Source organism: Hordeum vulgare, chromosome 1H, assembly GCF_904849725.1.
Source record: "Hordeum vulgare subsp. vulgare chromosome 1H, MorexV3_pseudomolecules_assembly, whole genome shotgun sequence".
NCBI lineage: Eukaryota > Viridiplantae > Streptophyta > Magnoliopsida > Poales > Poaceae > Hordeum > Hordeum vulgare.
In genome coordinates, this window is record NC_058518.1 from 7,632,273 (window position 1) to 7,656,363 (window position 24,091).

At 43.3% G+C, this 24,091-nt stretch overlaps 2 protein-coding genes across 3 annotated transcripts; both read right to left on the reverse strand.

Moving 5' to 3' along the window:
- Positions 1 to 723: 723 nt before the first annotated feature.
- LOC123437517 lies at positions 724 to 6,485 on the reverse strand. 2 transcript variants are annotated; one of them, XM_045115719.1, is made up of 2 exons: positions 6,144 to 6,465; positions 724 to 2,835 (listed from the first exon to the last, which is right to left on the reverse strand). In XM_045115719.1, the coding sequence occupies exon 2, from the start codon at positions 2,808 to 2,810 to the stop codon at positions 834 to 836; it is 1,977 nt and encodes a 658-aa protein (XP_044971654.1). In that variant the 5' UTR covers positions 2,811 to 2,835; positions 6,144 to 6,465; the 3' UTR covers positions 724 to 833. The 2 variants fall into 2 exon arrangements, 1 of the variants encoding a protein (XP_044971654.1); XR_006628848.1 differs by lacking the exon at positions 724 to 2,835 and adding an exon at positions 3,384 to 6,071 and having other exon boundaries at positions 6,144 to 6,485.
- An 854-nt stretch (positions 6,486 to 7,339) lies between these two features.
- On the reverse strand, positions 7,340 to 20,020 carry LOC123404175. The gene is made up of 7 exons (XM_045098094.1): positions 19,845 to 20,020; positions 17,087 to 17,224; positions 16,603 to 16,873; positions 16,375 to 16,481; positions 11,151 to 11,241; positions 10,838 to 11,067; positions 7,340 to 8,058 (listed from the first exon to the last, which is right to left on the reverse strand). The coding sequence occupies exons 1-7, from the start codon at positions 19,854 to 19,856 to the stop codon at positions 7,501 to 7,503; spliced, it is 1,407 nt and encodes a 468-aa protein (XP_044954029.1). The 5' UTR covers positions 19,857 to 20,020; the 3' UTR covers positions 7,340 to 7,500.
- Positions 20,021 to 24,091: the final 4,071 nt, after the last annotated feature.

A 24,091-nucleotide genomic window follows, 5' to 3' on the forward strand; every position in this document is an offset into this window, starting at 1 on the left:
GTCCGACGAAGCTCCATTGCAACTCCGACGAGTCTTCATTGCAGCCCGGCGTTGCTTCATTGCAGCTACGGCGGTGCTCCCAATAGCTTGAAGGCAACATCACCGGAGTTGCAGCACCCCACACTGGCCCCTCGCCACGGTCGCCGTTGCAGCATCGGCGTCGCTCCATTGGAGCCTCGAAAGGCCATGCGTGATGCTCAATCGCAGCTCTGGGGAGACCGCCCCACCGGCCCTCTATGCAACACCAGGCGACTCCCCTCCGCAGCACCAGTGATGCGCCGCCGCACTTTAGAACACCGGCAACATCGAGGTGATGCGCGGGGAGCTACAGGTCGACGCCGTCGCTGGCTGCTAGAGTGTGGCGGGCCAAAGGAGTATGGGTATGTGGAGTGTGAGCTCGTCACCAGATGCTGCAAAAGCCGCCCCGCGGGCTGCTCCGATGAGAACCAGGGCCATGAGGACAGACGAAGCATGGAGATGAAGGTAGAAGACGAAGTAGAATGGGATCTGGCTCAGGTAAAGAGATAATGTTGGCAATAAAAGAAAGAAAGGGATAAGAGAGGCAGCATGGGTGTCTCGCATGATGTGTGGGTCATGACCCGTGGCGTGCGGAAGACCCGGCTGATTTCTAGAGAAATCAGAAATCAGCCGGTTGATTCTAAACGTTTTTCATATTTATCTAGCTAGCTTATTAATAAACAGACTAAAGACAAAACGCATGTCTGAAAGTAAAATTAGAGAAAAAGAACGGAACAGGTTGTTTGATCGTGTACAACACATACAAATCAAAGCATGATACAAATTTGGCACACGAGACACAAAGCTTTGGGCCGTTAATGAGGGAAATAGTAGGCGTAGATTTCCTTCAATTCAGTTCCACAGCCAGCAGAGTCAGTAGATGATATGGTGGAGGTCATCCGGACCCTGGTTCTCTCGGATTCCCCGAGCCCTTCCCTGGCCATGAGCAACCAGACGAAGGTGATGAGCTCTCCACCGCTGGCCAGCTGGGCCGCCTGCAGCTCGCCCCTGGACCTGCCGGCGGCGATGACGAGAAGCCTCACCCACATGTCTGCCATCTCTTCCAGCGTTTCCTTGCTTGGCTCGACTTCCTCATCCAGTATAATGCTATATAATTCCTCTAATGTTCCTCTTCTTGGCTGATCGTCCTCATGTCGTATGACCTTATATAGTTTCTCCAGGGTTAAGTTGCTTGGTTGGATCCCGGATAATTCCCCTCTGGACTGAGCCAACTCAATCAGTGTAGCTTCGGAGCTGGCATTGAGCGGCAGCATGGCAGGTAGGTTCACAAAAAGGTACATCATGTAGTTGCACAGTTTCCGGCATACCTGCACCATATCATCATCATCATCATCTGCATCTCCTCCACCAGCTGCTACAGCAGCAGCAGAATTCAAGGTTGCCATCGTGAACATATGCATCACCACAATAGCAACACCGAAATCCGCAACGATATAAATCCGTATCTTCTTCAGAAGGGGACCAAGGTTCGGCCACGCTCGGCCCCCGTTGAAGACTTCGTCACGTAAGCTGTTAATCCCCTTGACCACAACCTCCATGGTCTTCTCATCAGCCTTCACGTACTCAGTGTCCAACATCTTGCTCATCCAAAATATCTTTTTCTTCCCGGCACCAAATAGTTTAGCCAATCTTCGGACCACAGCCATCACTCGCTGATTGCATGTTCTTGCCTCGTCTTTGTCGGAAACCCAGCTCAGGAAGTTGTACTGTCCCATGGAATTTGACCAAAGTGGCTTTCGCTCTGGCCATCCAATATCACTGGAAAAAAGAAACCAGGACATGCTTGCAAGCAAGTGGCACTTCCGAGCCTTCAACCACGCCCAAGTCCACGGTGACATCATGAAAATAAACATTGCAACAAGATCTAGGAAAATGCCCCCGAAGAAAAGTGTATAGGTCACCACAGTGTCAGCCCGACTGTACCTCTGTTTGTCGCTTGCAAGGAAGAGTGCAAAGGCAACCACTACAGATATATGAGAGATGCATCGAAGTATGATACCTATCCTTGTTCTGAGCACAAGAGCCTTCGTGTATAGATCATCGTACATTAGTCCAAGCTCAAGCTCCACCAGCTTGAGCATTCTTTTGGTGACACCTGGGGAGCTGCTATCATCTGGATTACTAGAAAAAGGGTCGCGTGCTGCAAAGATGTTGTGGACATTTGGCATTGAGCGTAGACCATCCAAAACTATCTTAGAATATTCACAATCCAAATCATTTAAATTCGGTAGCCGTTGCTTGTACTGATGTCCATTGGAGCTCTCGAGGCTTTTAGTGCTCCCACGCTTGAGAGACCATATCCTTTTTCCATACTTGATGACTCCAGCAATGAACACAAAGACACCCGAAACTAGAATTTCCATGCCGTGTCTTCCAAGCGACTTCTGGAAAACATACACAGCTAGGACTACTTGCCCCACTAAATTCAGCAAATGCCTCAACCACAAATTGTTGTCCTCCATGGAAAAAGCAGTAATGGTGTCCTGCCCACCAAGATGGATGAGGAGGAAGGGCGCCCAAAAGAAAGCAAGTGGTTGGGTACTCTGCCCAACAATGTTGAGATCGTCATGTTGTGAGAGGTAGCCGAGAGCATAAACAGCTGCCAAGTCTGCTGCCAAATAACCCATCCAAATAGAAACCCTAATGAATATGTTTGTGCTCCGCCGCCGAAGGCTACCGGTAAAGAGGAGGAGCATTTGGAGTGTGAAGCTGAGGAGCACAAGCAGATGGATTTCCCTCTTATGAAATAGTTTTACCAGACTCTCCTCCATTGCAGAAGAGACTCTATGAGGCGGCCTGTTGGAAACACTTAGTTGTATAATTTAGTTCAAGTTCGACAGAATATAAGAATTATTTTGCACATATAGATTACTACCAATTCAAAAACAAATTGATGCTGTTTGTATGCATGCACAGTGAGAAAACATTTGAAGTCGTGTGTATGTAACTCGTGACATTTTTGCCATTGCTAATTATTATTATTCCTTTTTCAGAAAGGATAATCGCAGTGTCTCGTACAATGCTCACAATCTTATATATAAACAACATTTGTAATTTCCAAACTTTCTGCTTTATGCATCAGATCCGAAAGATCTTGTTGTCGTCGGATATTTGCTATTTGACCTCTTAATAAGAACATACTTTAGAAAATAAAGCAAGTTAGTTATGATGCGTGGGAAGTTCTTTACCGTTGATGCCTAGCTTTTTTTTTTTTACCGTTGATACATAGCCTTTTGGCTACATCCTTCATGGGCAAGCATAGCTGTTTTTCGTTCAGCTATCAATGTACAGGATCGAGTGTGAGCACTTTATTTTTCATGTTTTTGATTCATTTATTTCTTGTCGATACTTCGGTTGTACCCCATCTGTTCTTAAATAGAGGAGAGGGGGTCGTGTCAAAAAAAGTCGTTGAAAACATTACAGTCGGTAACGTTTGTGTAAATATCATGGTAACACAAGCACCATAGAGCTGATAACGCACTCACAAACACTGCAATACCCTTTGACCCGGGATTTTTTTTAAAACATGCCCCCAAAATCTTTTAATGTATTTTTTTTTGATAAAAGGTTGTTAAAAATATACCGTATTTAATTTTATCTAAATATCATGATGATATACACATTGCCCGTCTGATAACACATAAACATCGTGGTAATTTTTGACCCAAAAAATAGGTGTTGAAACCATACCTCAATAACTTTTGTGGAAATGGCATGATAATTTACGCATCGTATACCTAGTAACTCACATAAAAACACCCGTTGTAACTTTTGCCCATAAAAATTAAAAAGTTACCACGGGTATCTTCTGTGGAAATAGCTTTGTAATACATGCACCTCACGTACATGCCATGATAACTTCTATGTAACTATCATGGTAATATATGAATCGCAGACCTGACTTAACCGGGGCAAAAAAAATAGTTCAAACAGCATGGTAACTTTGATCCGATGGGGAGAAGTTGCTTGAAAACATACATTTGATAACTAATGTGTAAATAGGATGATAATATACGAACCGCATGCATGGTAAGTCACGCACAAACACCGCGGTAACTTTGACCCGGCGAATGTTTGTTGAAAAATATACCTCTTATGTATAAATAGCATGATAATATACGCATAATAGAGGTGAAAACTCACATACAATCACCATGGTATCTTTTTTGACTCGGGGAAAACTGTTGAAAAATATATACCCAGTAATTTATGTCTAAATTACATGATAATATATGCACAATAGGGCTGATAACTCACATACAAACACCGCGATATTTTTTTATCCAAGAGAGTTCTTTTAAACAAAAATACCCTTGGTAGATTTATGTGTAAATAGCATGATGATAACTCCCGTACAAACACCACGGTAACTTTTGACCCGAATATTTCTTTCCAAAAAGACATACCCTTATAACTTATGTGTAAATCGCATGGTAGTATACAAATAACATATGTAATAACTTACTTGGCCTAGGTGTGATAATTTTTGACCAGAAAAATTTTGTCGAAACATATCAATATGGGATGTAGTTTCGAAGCTCTCATCGTGCCGAATTTTTACGTGCAAACGGTTTTTCAATCGGACCAACGGTTTAAGCTACAAAACATTTTAAATATTAAATCTTGGTGTAATCTTTTGCTGACATCAATTTTGTTGTTATATGCATGCTTGTTTAAAAATTCAGCCGGTGTGCTCTCTCTCATCTCTTGCATGCAAAGTTACTGTGGCTGGCTGTCTCGCATGCATGCTCGTTTGAGTAAATCGAGCAAATGGGTTTAACGATGGTGGGAATTACCTTTCGAATCTATCCCTATAAACCGAAGGTTTGAACATTATCACAGTCCAAATATAAAATATACTCAAGTCATCGAGTACCAAATTTTTTACAAGAAAATATGACTCGTGAGCCAAATTGGCGGAACAAAGCCCATGCAACCGCTTTTCTAACGACTGCACCCAAAGGCTAAAGACTTTCATGCATCCACATGTTGCAGTGATAACTAATTACAAATTGACGCTGCTAGTAATTAATTCCCATATAATATTCTAATTCTCTTTCTCCCTATAATGAACTTGTTGGTAATTAAACTTGATTTTAAGCTCTGGCTTTTGGATTGGAGGTCCTATCCGTGGTGGTGTCACATGGGCTTCTCTACCGTCGATCCGTCGTGCTGGTTGTGTGGGTCGACAACGTCGCCACTGCTTGGACACCGTCTATAGATTGGCTAGTGTGAACACCATCGCCCGCTAAGTTTGCTACCCCAGTTAGAGCATCTACAGCCGACATTCTCAAATCGTCCTCAAACGTAGGGAGAAAGAAGGGAGGACGAACAAATGATTCAATTAGATCCCTTATATTATCGCTATATGTCAGGACTGTTGACGAACCCTCGTATTAAAATCAAATGTAAGAAGGATATGAGGGCTCGCGGTTATGCCCGGATGCGTCTGTCATTACGAAGTGTCGCATCCCGGACCACCTTTTTTCTCTTCTCTTTCTTTCTCTCTCTTCATCTCCACCAATCACATGAAAATGATCTGATATATAAGTAGAAAAATGCAGACTATGGCTGTAAAATAAGGGCTAAAAACAAACACGACGTTTAGGAGGCCAGATTTGCTAAGTCGATTCACTTAGTGTTCAGTTCGTAGCACAATTCCGACCATGCATTGTTGTGATTTACTGATGCACTTGAAGATGAGCATATGCACTGCACTCTTGCTATCCAAATTAATTTACCCTAACACGCATTCCGGGAAAAGTTGCTGCTTAGTATTAGTAGGAAAATATAAAAGAGACCAAGGGTCTAATTCCAGTCCCAAGTTCCCAATGGTGCTAAGCAAAGCGCACAATTTTTGACGGCAAAAGGATTAAAAAAAAGTATGCACACTACCGGAATAACCACCGTTGCCGACGGCTTTATCTACGCTGATGGTCCCCGCCGGCATAGATAGATGTACGCCGACAGCCAGGGAAAGGCCTAGGCATAGTTGGTGCAAGTTTCAAGTCTTGCTATAAGACGTGATTCTCCTGAAAAACATGTGTCCAGCATGGTGTCTACTGCTTGAACTAATTGACAGTGTGGGATGATGCACTCTTTACCTTGAGGAAATTAAGCTGTGGTTCTTGGGGTTAATTAGCTTGCTCCTGTCTTGATTGGCTTGATGTTGCCTGCTACAAAACCAAGTGCTCCCTTGATCTGGTCTGGTTGCTTCCTCCTTGACCAGCACCTCCCTTCCCTGCCTCTCCTTCCTTGCTGGCTTGGTAATGGTGGACTCCTTCTCTTTGCTAACGTTTGGCCTTATGATGAATGGAAGGATAAGATCAATATACTAATGATGGGTTCCTCCCTAGTTGCCCATTTAAGTATGGCAATGGGTGGGCAAACTCTGGAAGGAACCATGTACTGTCAATGCTACTAGCTAATGTCAATGACTCAATACAAATGGTTATCTCTCCCTCTCTCGACTAATTGTTAGATATTAAGTATGGCAATGGGGGTGGGCAAATCGTGGAAGGAAACATCTGCACTCTGCAATGTTGTTCTCTTGCTGCTTGAGATTACTATATATGCTATGCGAATATGTTCTCACCCTCCCTCCGGCCGGCCTCCTTCCCTCTATCTTCATTCTTCGCTGGCTGTTCATTTTAGCACCGCAACTCTCTCTCAACCTCTGTAGTTGTTCATTTTAGTACGGCATTGGGTTCGCAACGGATGGTGGGTACGGCCCAGTTCGAGCATCTTGTCATTGTTTTTTGGTTTTCAGAATATCTTCTCTCTCCTCTTGATACTTGACCTGGTGAAGGCTCAAGTGTTTGAATACATAAGCTTGGCACTCCTTTCACAATCATTGACCAAAAGCCCATGCATGGCTGCCCGTTCACCCAAATAATTCGACTACTCTTACAATATACAATATTTCAAGGAAACAAAGGGTATATTATTTTCATGAATAGTGCGGTGATGTTTGTCAACAGTACTCTATGAAGGAACATTTATATTGGAGATTAGTTAAGTAAGTACACCCTCTGTACCTAAATACTTGTAGTTGGGGAAAACTAGTCTAGTTCTTTTCAACTACAAGTATTTAGGTATAGAGGGAGTATATTTACAGCACAAGCTATAGGAACTTAGAATATGATGATCATCCTTATGGATGTAGTACTATTTAGCTTTTCCATACAACTACTGGTCTTGTTCGCATATGCATTTCAATCTTATGGCCATCCATTATACTTAAAACAACAACAAAAAATTAGCAAGCAAATTATTGCCATATGTGTGTTTGAGGTGGTGCTCAAACTGTGCAAAGCATATAGTTTTGCTCGATAAGAGAACTGCAACAAGTGGATGTGTGTCGCACAGAGCAACATAAACATAGTTCACAGTCTATCATGTTACATGAAAAATCTAACAGGTGGCAGGTAGTTCACTGCATACCTATATATCTTGCTAGGTTCAGTAATAGGTCGACGACCAAGAAACCGTCAGCGACACCACGGCACCGTTGCTGAAATGGTATTCTCTCTCTTGGCTGCCATGAACCGCTGCCTTGAAAGGGATCGGCAGCTTCCCCTCCATGAAGTCAACAAACAGTGTATCTTCAAACGGCACAGCTGCTATGAAGTATTGTGGATGTTTCCCAGCAGAGGTAACGAACCGATCACACTCACGCTGCTCCCCCATGAAGTCATAAAGGCTCTTCGAAATCGCGATGTATCCACACATCTTCACCTCCATGCCTCCTGTAGGCACCCTCACGAAATTCAACTCTATCGTCGCCTCAAGCGCTCTACGAAAGATGGTAAAATCGAATATGGCCGCGCCATTTGTATCATCCATTGTGCACTCAATTTCTGTGTCATACAGACAATGACTCTCGATAAGATCAGAACACCCATCGACTAGAGTGACATCTTCTATATCTCCCTTTATTCTGATATCAACTTCGATCAAGCATTCAAATGTCATGGACATGCCTCTTATCGGACTCATCAAAGGCAGGTAGTCGCTGGTCTGAATTTCGACAGGAAAAGAAATAGCATGTCAAAATCTTTTCTTGATGGCAAAATATCAGAGATGTTGTATATAGCCAAGTTCGTTGAGGCGTAAAATGAGATGGAACTTTTCAGAACAAATCAGCATGAATGTCTTAAAAATAATCTACACGCGCTTAATTTTATTTATCATGTCATCTAAATTAAGCTTACCAAGTAAGTGTGCTGTGATGCATTCACATTTGAGGGCTTTTCAAAGCCAAACGAAGTGAATAGTACGCATTTCTAAGTTAGATACGCTCACAAGTTCTAACTTTACTGTCAATTGTTATGCTAATCTTGAACAATGATTAATGAATATATAAGCATTATATGCAAGACAAGCATACAAATTTACTTATATTACGTAAAAGAGTAAAATACACAACAAGACCTAAAACTATTTGAGGGGTTCCTCTTGTTAGTCCTAATACTATGCACTTCTAGGTCCTAAAAGTTTGCTAGGCGTGCCACCTGCAGTCCTATCCGCATTGTATCAGCTTTGAGTTGCACGTGTGGCAATATTTTGCCCCCCCCCCCCTTTCCAAAATCCCCTCCAAATTTTGTGGTCCCTTCGTTTCACAAACATTCTCTCCCTTGCCTTCCCCTCCACCTCAAATGGCCACAGGCCATCGGTGAATGCGTCACAAACGCAGAATTGGCAGCGATACAGTCGTGCTCATGTGCTCGCGCCCTGTATGTTCCACATCGTGTCCTATATCTACTTCCTCATCATGGCAGAACCAGGTTCTGCAGCTCCTCTTGTTCTTGCCATTTACGACCATTCTGTCGCTGCAACTCTCGTGTTTGGGTTTTGTCGCTGCAACTCCTGAGTTTGGGTGGGCACGTCATGTCATACGCAAACACAATAGAACACTACTAACAAGAGCTTCCGTCCGTCCTCCCCATCATCTCCGCAGCAGACGACGCCACGGCAATGCTCTTCGGAATCGCTACGACCACAAGCTGCGCCGCTGCTGTGTTTATCGTTGCTGCCGCCGGCAATCACCGGAGCATGCTGACCCGGTTCCACCCAAGTAGAAGAGCACCACAATGTGTCGGACACATCCCCACCACAGACTTGTTGTCCCAAGTACCACAACGCTTCAATTAGAATGTTTGTCCCCGACATCAGAAGTCAAGCCGCTGCCCTCCACCTCCGCCATTGGTGAGCTCTAGCTCGATTAGTCCAGGGTGTGTTTGGTAGCCTGCACCAAGGGTGCATGAGGGCAGCAGTTCCCTTCTCAACCCATTTTTTGTCTGCTTGGTAGGGTGTATGAGCTCTACTCAGCATGGTTCATCTCATGCAAAAAGGGCCCGTAGCATGGCTCCCGAGCGAACGATCAGCCGTTCGCTGCTCAGCATGGCTCTTGAGGCCCATCCCACCTGTTCCCTCCTCGACCCACCAGGCCCGAACGACCCTTCCAATCCCTCGCAAAACCTAACCCCAACCTCTCATTCCTCTCTCTGCTCCCGCAACGCAGGCTCCCGCGACGCGCCGCCGCCCTGCTCTCCCCCGGCCGCCGCCCCCCTGCTCTCCCCCGGTCGCCGCCTCCCTGCTCGCCCCCGGCCACGCCGCCTCCCTGCTCACCACCGGCCGCGCCGCCTCCGCGTAAACCACTCCAAGATCCCAAGAATCATCCACCACGAAGGAGCCCGGAGCCGCGAATCGCCGTTCCACCCTGTTAGATCCCGCTGGGAATCGACAAGGAATTTTAATCCCGATGTGGAGCACCCGCTATGAATGGGGAATTTCTATAGAAACCCTAGCTATGAAGATAAGAACAGATAAACAGGAGTAGTATGTTTGACGTGCAGCATACCAAACACAGTCTCAATCCAACATGTATGTTCAGGTGCAGCCTACCAAACAAAGTCTCACCTCAGCATGTATCAACACATACATTACTATCAAACAACAGCAAATGCATCTACTCGGCATGTTTATACTGACCATGACTTAGGTGGGAACAGTCATGCTAGGTAGGGAATGCAACCAAACACATACGCCTTCCTCTCTGCCCCCTTGTTATTTCCCATTGGTCAACTTTATGGCGCCGCTGCTATAGCTCCGCCTCCACATGCGATTCCTCTTTTGCTTCCATGTTTCTTTGTCTTGTTTTTGTCTTCCTAGTAGCCTATGTACGAGGATTGCAAGTGCTTTGGCTAGATTGATGGCTAGACGACATCGGCATAGGTGGAGAGGAGGGCAAGAGAGAGGAATAGAGGATGCGTGCAAAGATGAGGGGCAATAAAATTTGAAGAGAGGACCTTTCCAGGGGTTTTGCGCAAGAAGTTGCCACATGGCAGTGGTCAACCAAACACTTATGCAGGTCAAAGCTGATGCAGCACAGATAGACTGCAGGTGACACACTTAGCAAACTTCTAGGATCTACTGCCTATGTTCCTAAATATAAGTCATTTTAGAGAGTTCAAATATGGACTACATACGGATGTATATAGACATATTTTGCTCCGGATGTAGTTCATATTAAGATCTCTAAAAAGACATTAAGGAAAGGAGGAAGTAGATATGTATTTTCATAGTATCAGGACTAGCTTTTTTTGCAGGATAGTATCAGGACTAGCTTCATACCCCTTAAATAGTTTTAGGACCTATTGTGCATTTTACTCTAATGTAAACATGTCCATACAGAAATAGAAGTAAAGCTGCAAAAACTTGACTGGACACTACAGAAGGGCATTATAGCACATTTACTACAAAAGTATCAAACAAAATTTAAGGCGTAAGTAATTACCGTGTTGATGGTCAGTGGGTCAGTTCGGGGTCGGTTGAAAAGATAATTTCGGTGATAATCCTCACCATCCCTGATTGCAACAAAACCATAGACCTCGACTGAACTGTCTATATCTTGGAGATATGCCTTCAGCTTGATAGAAAAAACCTGGAGCATAGCCTGTGGCTCGTGAAAGCACCGCACCGCAGTCAAAGGTTCACACCGAGTATATCGCTTTGGTGGCAAAACAGCTACAAAAGGATATGTATTCAGTATATAAGTACGTGTCTGCAAATAAAGTGAATAGACAAAGGGTAAGAAAAAAGTTGCTTACTCTGAGATACTTCACTCATGTGATAATACCCGTGCCAACAAAGATCACCACTATGCCTAAGATCTCTCGAAGATTCTGGAATCATACTTAACTTCGTATTGACTGTTGGCTTTTGAACGTGCGTATGCAGCCGTACAGGCGTGCCTACGCGATTCTTGCTTCGGCCGGCTACTTGACGGAACTTGCGTAACTAGCGACACGAATAAAACTGATCGATAGATTTGATGGCTAAAGGCCCGTGTCGAGCCTTTGCTTTGTATTGCTTTTCTTTTTTCTGGTGTTACAATCAACACCCCTAGGGTGTCTTTTATACACGTCCACAAGGGACTATGGAAATAGACTAGGACTAGGAATCCTAATACTACTAGGACTCGGTTTGGCTTTCTTTCCTAATCCTACATGAGCAACATGATTAACATCTACATTCACCTCCTTAATCTTGTTGCTTGACTTCACTTCTTGCACTCCGACTTTCCTCCTCATCTCGATGAACTTCTGTCGACCGAGGGACTTGGTGAAAATATCGGCAAGTTGGTCTTTCGTGTTCACATGTTGAACCTCGATCAACCCTTCTTCAATGCACTCCCGGATATGGTGGAACCGGGTATCTATGTGCTTGCTCCTTTCGTGATGAACCGGATTTTTGCACAACGAGATTGCAGCTTGGTTATCGATCTTCAGTGACACCTTCTGCACCTCCCGCTTTGCAAGAATAGCTAGGAGTCTTCTCAGCCACACTGCTTGACAAGCCGCCGTGCTTGCCGCTATGTATTCTGCCTCGCATGAAGACAGTGCCACCACCTTTTGCTTCTGAGAATTCCAGCTAATCGGATTCGGGCCAAGGTAGAAAACCATGCCCGTTGTGCTCTTTCGGTCATCAACATCACCTGCCATGTCGCTATCTGAATATCCACGAAGGACCAATCCTTCCTTTCCCTTTCTATACGTGCAACCAAGATTAATGGTGCCTTTCACATAGCGCAAGATTTGATTGACCGCGCTCATGTGCTCGGTTGTCGGATTCTCCATGAAACGACTCACGATCCCGACTGAATAAGCCAAGTCAGGTCGGGTATGCACCAAATATCTTAGGCTGCCCACAACGCTTCGATACATTGTGGTGTCCACCGGTGGATTTGAGCTACGCTTGCTCAACTTGTGACGTTGGTCCATTGGAACTTGTGTCGCGTAGCAATCTGACATGCCACACTTGTCCAATAACTTGACCGCGTAAGCCGATTGACATAGGGAAATCTCTCCAGAGCTTTGCTTCACTTCGATGCCCAAGTAATAGCTGAGTAATCCCAGATCACTCATGCTAAACTTGTTCTTCATTTGCGCCTTGAAACGTTCAATTTCTTGTACGCTATCTCCGGTGATAATCAGATCATCGACATAAACTCCAACTAGCAGGTTTGAGCCTTTGGAGTTCTTTGTATAGACTGCGTGCTCGAGGGGACATCTCTTGAACCCGAGCGAGACCAGACTTCGGTCTAACTTTGAGTTCCAAGCTCTTGGCGCTTGCTTCAACCCGTAAAGTGCCTTCTTGAGCTTGTAAACTTTCCCTTCTTCGCCTTTCTTCTCGTAGCCGAGGGGTTGTTCCACGTACACTTCTTCTGTGAGATCGCCGTTGAGGAAAGCGGATTTAACATCCATATGATGAACCTTCCAATCCTCTTGTGCTGCCAAAGCTAGGAGCACTCTCACCGTCTCGATTCGAGCAACCGGTGCAAACACCTCATCATAGTCAACTCCTTGACGTTGTACGTAGCCCTTTGCAACGAGTCTTGCCTTGTACTTCACAATGGCACCCTCCGTGTCCTTTAACTTGTAAACCCACTTCAAACCTATCGTCTTTTGGTTTGGAGGTCGGGTTACCAAAGTCCACGTGCCATTGCTCTCAATTGCCTTCATCTCCTCATCCATGGCGTGCGTCCAGCTAGGACTTTTGCTCGCCTCTACGAAGTTCGCCGGCTCCTCAACTCCGAACAGACATAGTCCGGAGTACTCAAGCGTAACTGGCTTTGTGTACTTGTAGACTTTCTTGAGGGTCTTGTAGCGACGAGGCCCTGAGGAGTCCGTTGTGGCTTGCGAAGGAGGCGACACAAATTGTGTCGGTGTTGATGCACTTGAGGAAGACGGTTGAGACCCTGGTGTGTCATCGACATCCGTGTCGTCGGCGTAGTCGTCGTGACCGTGACCATCATCTTGATTGTCGTCGTCACTATGCGCCTCGTTGTCGATGTTGTCGTCGAGATCTCCGCCTGTGTCGTGCGCGGCGTTGTCGTTATCTCCTTGCGACCTATGCGCGTCGTTGTCGGTGTCGGTACCATGATGATCACTACCATTGTGGTCACCTTGGTTGGGCGTCTTGCCAACCACCTGGACATCCTCCCCTGCATCATCATCAGTTGGAAATTCAACTGCAAATATGTTACTGTTTGGAGCATCGTCGGCTGCAGCGCTCCAATTCCACGCTTGGTTTTCTTCAAACACGACGTCGCGTGAAATCCGTAGACGCTTGGTTTGTGGATCGTAGAAACGGTATGCCTTGGTGCCAGAACTGCTCTCGTATCCGATGAACACCATCTTGGTGCTACGATCGGCAAGCTTTGAGAGATGTGGCTCCGCCGTCTTCACATGTGCCACGCACCCGAACGTCCGTAGATGAGACACATTCGGCTTACGTCCGTAAATTGCTTCATACGGAGTCTTGCCGATCACCGCCTTCGTTGGAGCCCGGTTGAGAAGATAGACCGCCGTCGAGACAGCTTCTCCCCAAAAAATGCCCGGCAGGTTCTTGCTCTTGAGTAAACTCCTTGCCATGTCAACGACGGTTCGATTGCGCCTTTCAACGACCCCATTCTGCTGCGGCGTGTAAGGTGCCGTGAGGAACCTCTTTATGCCAATCTTCTCGCAGTAGTCGTTGAACTCATTCGACGTAAACTCTCCTCCGCGATCTGTCCGTAGAGCGCGAACCTTCAGCTTGTGTTCCATCTCCGTTGCAGCCTTCAGCTTCTTGAATGCTTCAAACGCCTCATCTTTAGACCGTAGGAGAACGACCCACATATATCTCGAGTAGTCGTCTACCACAAGGAAGAAATACTTCTTTCCAGCGTGAGTTGCCGGGGTGATAGGGCCACATAGATCACCATGGAGCAGCTCGAATGCATCACTTGCACGATAGGTAGACTGAGCAGGGAATGGCCTGCGGTGCTGTTTTCCAACCAAGCACCCGTCACATACTCGATCAACATGGTCGATAACTGGCATCCCGGATACCATCTCCATCTTTGACATCTTCTTCAAGGCGTAGAAGTTAACGTGTCCAAATCTAGCATGCCATAACCACGAATCATCATCACTCTTGGCGAGCCAACACTCCGGTTGAGATTGATCAAGGTTGAGGATATAGAGCCTATTCCGTGTGCGATTAACACGAGCTAGCACGTTTCGGAGGTTGTCGAAGATCGTCATCACTCCGCTCTCTATATTCACCTTGCATCCATTCTCGTCAAGCTTCCCAATAGAGATGATGTTGTTGCGCAGCCGTGGGATGTAGTACACTCCGGTGAGTATGCGATGTTCGCCTGTGAGACCCTCAAAGAGGACAGATCCTTGCCCGCAAATCTCCACAGCTGAACCATCACCGAACTTGACCGAGCCTTCAACATCGTATTCCAGCTCGAGGAATTTCTCCTTGCACCCCGTCATGTGGTTACTGGCACCTGTGTCGAGATACCACGACATGTTCTGATCACCGGATAACTTTGGTGTCACTTTTTCCTCATGAAGTAGCACCTTCCGGCTTGGTTTCACAACCACCGTTTCAGCGAGATCACAAACTTCGGCCATCAGAAGACCTGGACCTTCGTCTTCCTGCTTTGCCAAATTTGCCTTGATCTCCCGCTTGTTAGGCTTTGGACAATCCTTCGCAAAGTGACCCATCTTATTGCAGTTATAGCACTTGACCTCGGACAAGTCCAAGTTCCGTGGTTTCTGCTCTTTAGATTGGCCCGCCTTACCACGACCTTGTGGTTTGCCTTTTCCTTTGCCTTTTCCATTTTGTCCATCGCCCTTCGTGTTGCTTGAGCCTTCGCCACCGTCACGCCTTCCTTTGCTACTTGGGGCCTCCCAATCTGCGCGCGAGTACATGAGTTGGTCACTACCTCCTCCTTTGCCTTTTCGACAGCCACGAGCATTCTCTTCCCACGTCCGCAGGCGTCCGATCGCCTCCGTTATGGTCATGTCGTCGATGTCGTAAAGCTGCTCGAGCGTGCCGATGATGTACGTGAATTTATCAATCACTGAACTGAAAAACTTCTCCACGATCTCGGTCTCCTCGAGCTTTGAACCAAGCGCGCGGATCTCTCCCACCAGAGTAGTAAGACGCATGGCATAGTCGTTCACCGATTCAGTTTCCTCCATCTGCAACTTGTGAAATTGGCGCTTCAGCACTTGTGCCCTTGCCTTGGTGACGCGATCTTCTCCGATCCTCATCTCCTTGAGTGCGTTCCACGCCTCTCTTGCCGTCTCGAACTCCGCCAATGTCATCAGCACGGAATCCGGCACAGACTGGGCTATGGCGGCCATGGCACCTTCGTCAGACTCGTCATTGACGTCGTCGTCCGTGATTGCCTGCCACACTCGAAGGGTTCGGAGAATAATCTTCATCTTCACCGCCCACACGCCGTAGTTGGCGTCGGTGAGCATCGGGTACTGGATGGGGATGTTGCGATGCGCCTGGACGTTGGCGCCGCTCGTTCCTCCACCACTGGTTGCTGACTTGACGCCCTTCTTCACCTTGTCGCCGTTCTTGTTCGCCTTGGCACCGCCGCTGCCGGACTTGACCGACTCAGCGTCGCTGTCCGTCATCGTAGATCGTAGATCGTCGAGGCTCTAGATACCAATTGTTGGCTTTTGAACGTGCGTATGCAGCCGTACAGGCGTGCCTACGCGATTCTTGCTTCGGACGGCTACTTGAGGAACTTGCGTAACTAGCGACACGAATAAAACTGATCGATAGATTTGATGGCTAAAGGCCCGTGTCGAGCCTTTGCTTTGTATTGCTTTTCTTTTTTCTGGTGTTACAATCAACACCCCTAGGGTGTCTTTTATACACGTCCACAAGGGACTATGGAAATAGACTAGGACTAGGAATCCTAATACTACTAGGACTCGGTTTGGCTTTCTTTCCTAATCCTACATGAGCAACATGATTAACATCTACATTGACACCTAACTCAGCAGAAGAGCTACTCAACATAGATCTCTTCAATAGTAGCCTTTTGATATATTCCATAGGACTGACCCTTTGAACAATTCCTATCCCTGATACAGACAAGTAAACAGAATTTGCCCTTGAATGCCAGTTCTAATAATATTCTTCAATAAGAAAACCTTAGCATGCATACCCGTAAACGAGAGTGGGGAAGGGAGGGAGAGGAAGTACCATCATCATGTGTAAGCGTATCAACGGAATCATCCTCAAGAGGAAGAAAATCATCGTAACCAAGGACGTTTCCAAGACTGTCATCATTTTTTAGGTTGACATTGTTGCTAAGGCTGTCCTTAGCAGCAGTGGCGTTGCCATTATCACTGGGGCAACTTTCAGCACCAGTGGTGTAAAGCAACCGATGGCTGACATGTGTTGTTGGGAATTCATAGCCATGCTTCTGAAATCCTTCACAACTCAACATGAGATCAGAACTCGACAATGAAGCCTATAAAATAACAAATCGAAGAGATGTTACACATGGAAATTTTATAATCACTTTTTTAGGGACTTCAAAACACAGGTCTGAGAGATGTATGCAGTAATACGACATAAAAGAAGACTTTGGCTGAGAACTAAGCAAATAAAAACAAGCACAAGTGAAACAATTGAACTGCATCCGAAAAGCACCCCTATCAACATCGAGTAAGCAGCTACAAACCTGTCTGCCTGCCATAGAAGATGAAGATGGTGAAGTAGCCAGCTTTTTCTTGCTTGTGCCCTCCTCAGCAAACCCATGGCCACGTTTCTGAAACCGCTCACAACTCTGGATGAGATCAGAAGTTGAACGCATGCACACCTACAAAATGAGAGCTTGGAAATGTGTAATGAAGAGGCGCAAAAACTGGTCACTATGTGGACTTTAAAACATACAAAGTACAGATTGAATGTAACCCCACTAATGAACAAAAAGGAAACAAGAATGGCGTCTAATGCAAGTGAAACATTTAAACTGACTAGACAGAACATGTCCATCTAGTAATGTATTCCCAGAAGAAATATTTTTCTTTTCTGACTTATTCAGTCGGTTCAAATAAGATGTATCTTGTTCAGGTCAATAAACAGAGCTGGGGAGCTTCACCAAATAGCTACAAACCATGGCTGCCCGCCATAAAACGTATGTACTGACAACGCGCTGAAGAGCATTAGAAAACTGATATTACAGCTGAGATCAAGGATGGCCACAGAATCCTCCCTCATGGGAAGAAACCGAGACTACCAGAAGAGAAGAGGAAGAAGGGTAACTTGATCAGTCAACCTCTTGAGCAAGCAAAGCGGGGAATCAATCTCTTGGTGTAAACCAGCCAAAGAACAAATAGTTGGATACAGAGAAAAATGAGGTGAGCCAGAAATTGCTAAGGAGGGTATTACGTCGCTTTTAAAACTAGTTGTCACTTGTCAGGCACTATAGTCCCTGTGGCAAAGGACTTAATTCTGGTTCCGGTCAGTCAATTGACACAGATACGAAGTAAAAGAACACAGGACCAAAGGCAGGAAGGGAAGAAGATTGATGAAGTGACAAAGTTGGATGGTGGTCCTGCACTAGCTCTTGCACTGGTGCCCAATGGACAGTGTATGACCATCGGGGATTCTGCTGATGAGGCAGGGTCAGAGATGGAAGCTAAGACGCGGAAAATGTAGTTCTCGCCACCGAATGCATCATCAGCCAGAGTCAAAGACCCGCAATGGCTGTGGAGCTTTTGTCATGAGCATGAGCATGAGCAATTTGGTCGCGATGAGCATGAAGAGTGGAAGATAGCATACTTCCGAGAATTATCGTCCAAGAAGCACCACGTAATGTGAAGGTGCACCTCAACCAAGCCCTACTGAAGCGAGAAATTTCAACGTCTTTTCCTGGGTACTCGAGTGGAACATATTTCTATGACTAGCTCCGCTCAATGTGCTCTGCTGGTGAGGACATAGTAATCGATCGAAAGCAAACTGAGAAACATTTCCAGTATGAGAACATGCGGCAACGATATGAGAGCTTCAAGAGACATCGTAGCTGAGGCTTGGCAGAAGGGTGGTCATGTACAGAATTTGTGTGACACCGACACGTAAGGTAAACTTGATGTTGTATGATCCTCGGTGAAACCCTGGAGCCTCACCTCCTTTGATGGTGTCAGAAAAGGAGATAAGGTGCCTTCAGCATAACCTAGGTGAAAATCAGACTGCGTCGATCGGGCCAGCTCCATCAGTGCATAGAGGAATCATACAGAAGCCGAAAGATATGTTGGCAAGAGAAAAGGGTAAGGAACGACAGAGATCCCTGTCCCAAGTTCAATGGTTGTCAGCTAGTGACAAGAACGCAACATTTTCTTTTCAACCCCTGTAGACAGCCAGAGCAAGAAGAAACAGAATTGGCAACATCTGTAAACCTGATGGCATGTCATAACTGACCAAAAATAAATCAAACACAACATACGGCGGATTTCTTCTAGACACTTTCATAGTTCAAAACAGAACCGAACAAGACTTGGTTACCCAGTTTGTGCCAACAATTGTTAATGATCACATGGATAAGCTAGTGTGCACTTATGTGCCTCTTTCACTGACAAACCTGGGACCCATGTCACCGTCCAATGTCATCTACGAACTTCCGAAGGAAGTTCTAGCTAATGGACTACGGTGCATGTTGCATGGGCACATGAAGGAAATCGCATTTGTACAGCTCGTTCAGCTTACTACTGTCTACTGGGTGGCATGACTTCTAAACCTTGAACATCTAAGGATGGTCGAGCTCCATTCTGGGAAAAGAGATGGAATTTAAAAATGCCACCGAAAATTCTTATCTTCTGCTGGAGCTCAATTGATGAATTTCTGCTTACAAAACCAACCTTCACAGAAGGCACAACGAGACATTAAGTACTAGTGAATCCTGCAGGGCAATAGACAAAACATATCCAATGTCCTTATAAAGTGTGTGTTTGCTCCTGTGTTTTCTGCAATGGGTCAGCTTGTGGTACTGTGATTAGATATCATTTGGGCAGTTTTGTGCACCATGCGCCAAGGGGGGCTAAATCACATTACTGGCCGGGGAAGCATGTAGAAATAAGGAGGGCCTTGAATTAGCGCAGTCCCTAGGCATTGCTAATGTGGTGACTATGTGGGAGAGCATTGTACACCAAGAGAGGATTTGAGCAAAGATTTCCAACACTTGACCTTTTGTTTTGTGAACAGACAGGGCCGCGGATCATGGATGCGGCACATGGGGAGCGATTTGTATACACGGATCCAGGGAGAATGATGGGATACCACGCCCAATCTAGTGTAATCTTATTGCATTGTACTGTATATCTATAACAAGGATAGAACTCGTGTGATGAGCACTTAACAGAGCAAGCAGCGGCAATGTTTGCTGTTGTAAAAACGACAGGAATCGATAATACGCAAGGAGCGATTCGAGTCTCGGGAACAACCTCGTTCGCCATGTGAAACGGAACGGGCGGCGCCTCCCGAGAGAAACCCTAGGCTGAATTGGGCAACCAGGGACGGTATCGTCGACGCCGCGTTGCGCCCGCAGCGGCGGCGTTGGATCTCCGGCGGTGCGGCCGCCGAATCCGGTGAGGCGACGGGGAGCGGCGTTGGCGTCCGGCTCTCGGGCCCATCTATCTCGGCCTTGGGACTCCGATTTCATTAGGAAAAAGTTGTTTGTCTCAAAAAAATAAGAAAAACTGACCAGTTAATTACAAAAAAAACCGTCAAAAATCAATACGGTGCAGCCTAGGCGCACCAGCCGATCTGGCTACCAACATGACTCACACGAGTTTGGTAGTTTATGGGAAAGAGAATGGAAATTTGTGGAAAAAAGTCAATTTTAAACCGTGAATTTGTAGAGGTTCGACAAAACGAACCCTCGCGTCGAATTCCTTGTCAATTGCACCCTGAACTATTCAATCCCTGTCTAAAAAAGACCCTGAGTTCGTTTACCAAATCCGAATTGTTGATGTGATCGGGATTGGGCTGCGCTGCGAGGTGGACGCGCAGAAAAGACTGGGCTAGCCCAGTCAGACCCATTTATACAGTACGGACCGGAAAAAAATAAAGACGAAATTACATGACCAGAAAATAACGTTTCCTCAAAAAAATTAATACATCGTATACATTTTTTAAATGTTCCAAACATTTTTTTAAATGTGTGAACATTTTCCAAATGCAATGTACATTTCAAAATTACACACATATACATTTTTACAAAAAATAAATATATTTTCAAATGCCACGTACTATTTACTGTAATACTTGAATATTTTGAAATGCAGCGAAGGATTACCTGCCTGAAATGTGTGAACATTTTCCAAATGCAACGTACATTTTTAAATTACATGCATATATATATCTTTGTAATATTTAAATATAATTTCAAATGCCACGTACTATTTTCTGTAATACTTGAATATTTTGAAATGCAGCGAAGGATTACCTGCCTGAAATGTGTGAACATTTTCCAAATGCAACGTACATTTTTAAATTACATGCATATATATATCTTTGTAATATTTAAATATATTTTCAAATGCCATGTACTATTTTCTGTAATACTTGAATATTTTGAAATGCAGCGAAGAATTACCTGCCTGAAATGTGTGAACATTTTCCAAATGCAACGTACATTTTTAAATTACATGCATATATATATATATATATATATATCTTTGTAATATTTAAATATATTTTGAAATGCCACGCACTATTTTCTGTAATACTTGAATATTTTGAAATGCAGCGAAGGATTACCTGCCTGAAATGTGTGAACATTTTCCAAATGCAACGTACATTTTTAAATTACATGCATATATATATGTTTGTAATATTTAAATATATTTTCAAATGCCACGCACTATTTTCTGTAATACTTGAATATTTTGAAATGCAGCGAAGGATTACCTGCCTGAAATGTGTGAACATTTTCCAAATGCAACATACATTTTTAAATTACATGCATATATATATATATCTTTGTAATATTTAAATATATTTTGAAATGCCACGCACTATTTTTTGTAATACTTGAATATTTTGAAATGCAGCGAAGGATTACCTGCCTGAAATGTGTGAACATTTTCCAAATGCAACGTACATTTTTAAATTACATGCATATATATATATCTTTGTAATATTTAAATATATTTTCAAATGCCACGTACTATTTTCTGTAATACTTGAATATTTTGAAATGCAGCGAAGGATTACCTGCCTGAAATATGTGAACATTTTCCAAATGCAACATACATTTTAAAATTACACACACACATATATATAGGAAAAATACATCCTACCATCCAGGGGTAGTTACCCCACATGTTTAATATACTACCATGCGGGAGTATATATACTAATTTATCATTTTAATTATGTTCATATACTATATACAAGATTTTTCAAAGTGAGTTACATGAAAAAATTACAAGTTGACCCATAGTTTTTATTATATTTGTGAAATACATATATATTTGTATGTAAAAAAAGAGCATACACAAAATATGATACATACTACTAAAAAACAGTATATATACTACCTAAACATGATTATATAGTACATACTACGCATACATACTCTCCAATTTGATACATACTACATACAATATACAAAACGCAAGTGGTGGTAACTACCACTGGTGGTAGATAAAATTTGTCATATATATATATATATATATATATATATATATATATATATATATATATATATATATATATATAACTAAAGCGCATAAGCGATGCAATGCCCCAACCTGCTTGACGCGGACGAGTTCCGGCGACAAGGTCACCAGGTGATCGACTTCATAGCCGAGTAATATGACGGCATGGGTAACGACCCCGTGCACCCAGCATTACCCCCGGTTGGACTTGTGAAGAATTCTGAATTGCCATGGGATTGACCGACTAGGTACAGGAAAATTGGAGACCTCCTATTTGACACCAAGGCATCAAATACTGGAGGCTTCACATAGGAGGGTATAGCAAAAAGGTCCGTGCGTTACAACGGGAAAAAAATCATAATCTCCAATTGTGATAATCAAATTATGTCCTTAAATTTTAGGACATTTCTCGAAATGCATAAACATTATTTGAATTATGATGAAAATGGCAAAGTATGTTTTGTTAATTAATGATAGTGTATGCATAAAAACATTGTTTTTATCTTGCCGTTATATGTGTTTGCATTTGTAATCTAAGTAAAGTCTTAATTTGGTTGCAAACATATTAGACAGCTTCATCAAAAACAATCAATTTGTAAGTACATGCATACCAAATGTTCCAGGTTGCGTATCAATATCGATATTCTAAAAATAATAATTAGCAAAACAGTTTATATATGTGAAAAATCAAAGCTGGGCCAATTGTTTACGTAAAGCTTGTATAAACAACATTGTATATTTTTTATACATTAAAAACATTTTTTTGCATGTGACAACAGAAACATTATTGAGTTTTGATGTCTAATTTATTTTAATACACATTATACATATTTTGTATGCATCATGAACATTTTTATATACATGTTTTACATTATTCAAATACACGATTAACATTTTTAAAAAGTTCTATTTTTTATGTCTACTTTGTTCCATACACATTATATATTTTTGTACATATTTTCTTATACACCGGAAATATTTTTCTATGCACATTTAATGTTTTTTAAATACACGATCAATATTTTTTAAAATAAAAGAAATATATATTATTTATTGTCCACACGCACTTTACATTTTTTTCTATATATGAGAACTTTTTTGTCTATAAATTTAACATTTCTTTAATCATATAACATTTGTGCAAAGTTTATCGAAATAAAGGCAAAAGAGAAAAAAAACTAGAAAAGGTGCGAAATAGAAGAATAAAAAGTTCTATTTTTATGTCTATTTTGTTCCATACACATTATATATTTTTGTATATTTTCTTATACACCGGAAACATTTTTCTATGCACATTTAAAGTTTTTTAAATACACGATAAATATTTTATAAAATAAAATAAATATATATTATTTATTGTTCACACGCACTGTACATTTTTTGTATATATGAGAACTTTCTATATCTACAAATTTGACATTTCTTTAATCATATAATATTTGTGCAAACTTTATCGAAATAAAGGCAAAAGAGAAAAAAACTAGAAAAAGTGTGAAATAAAAGAATAAAAGGGGTTGTAGGCCGCGATCAGGATCAAACCTAGGTCTCGAGGATGGGATAACGCGCACCCAACCGGTTAGGCTAGCCTTGTGCTTGTGGTAAAATACGGGAACCGCATACTTTAGAATTAGAAAGAAATAGCCGAATCGAAGTTGAGAAAACGAATCGTTTTTGTCACTTACGGGTGGCATTGGTGGGTAATTTTGACGAACTTTAGGGACAAATTTAATGACGTACTACAGAAGCAATAGGTGATTTATTAGTAGGTATAGATATAGATGCAGAAGATTCGTCGCACCCAAAAAAACACCCCCCCCCAAAGAAAAAGCTCAGCAGTTGGATCTTTTCTTACAAACATAAATACTTCAAAATACTCCCTCTATTTTTTTTTACTTTGCATATTTGATTTGTCTCAAATTTGATATACTTACAACTAGTTTGTAAAAAAAACATATACACCACCTAATTTATACCATTGGTTTTATCGTTGCATATATTTTCAAAACGTATAAAGTTGTTACTATAAA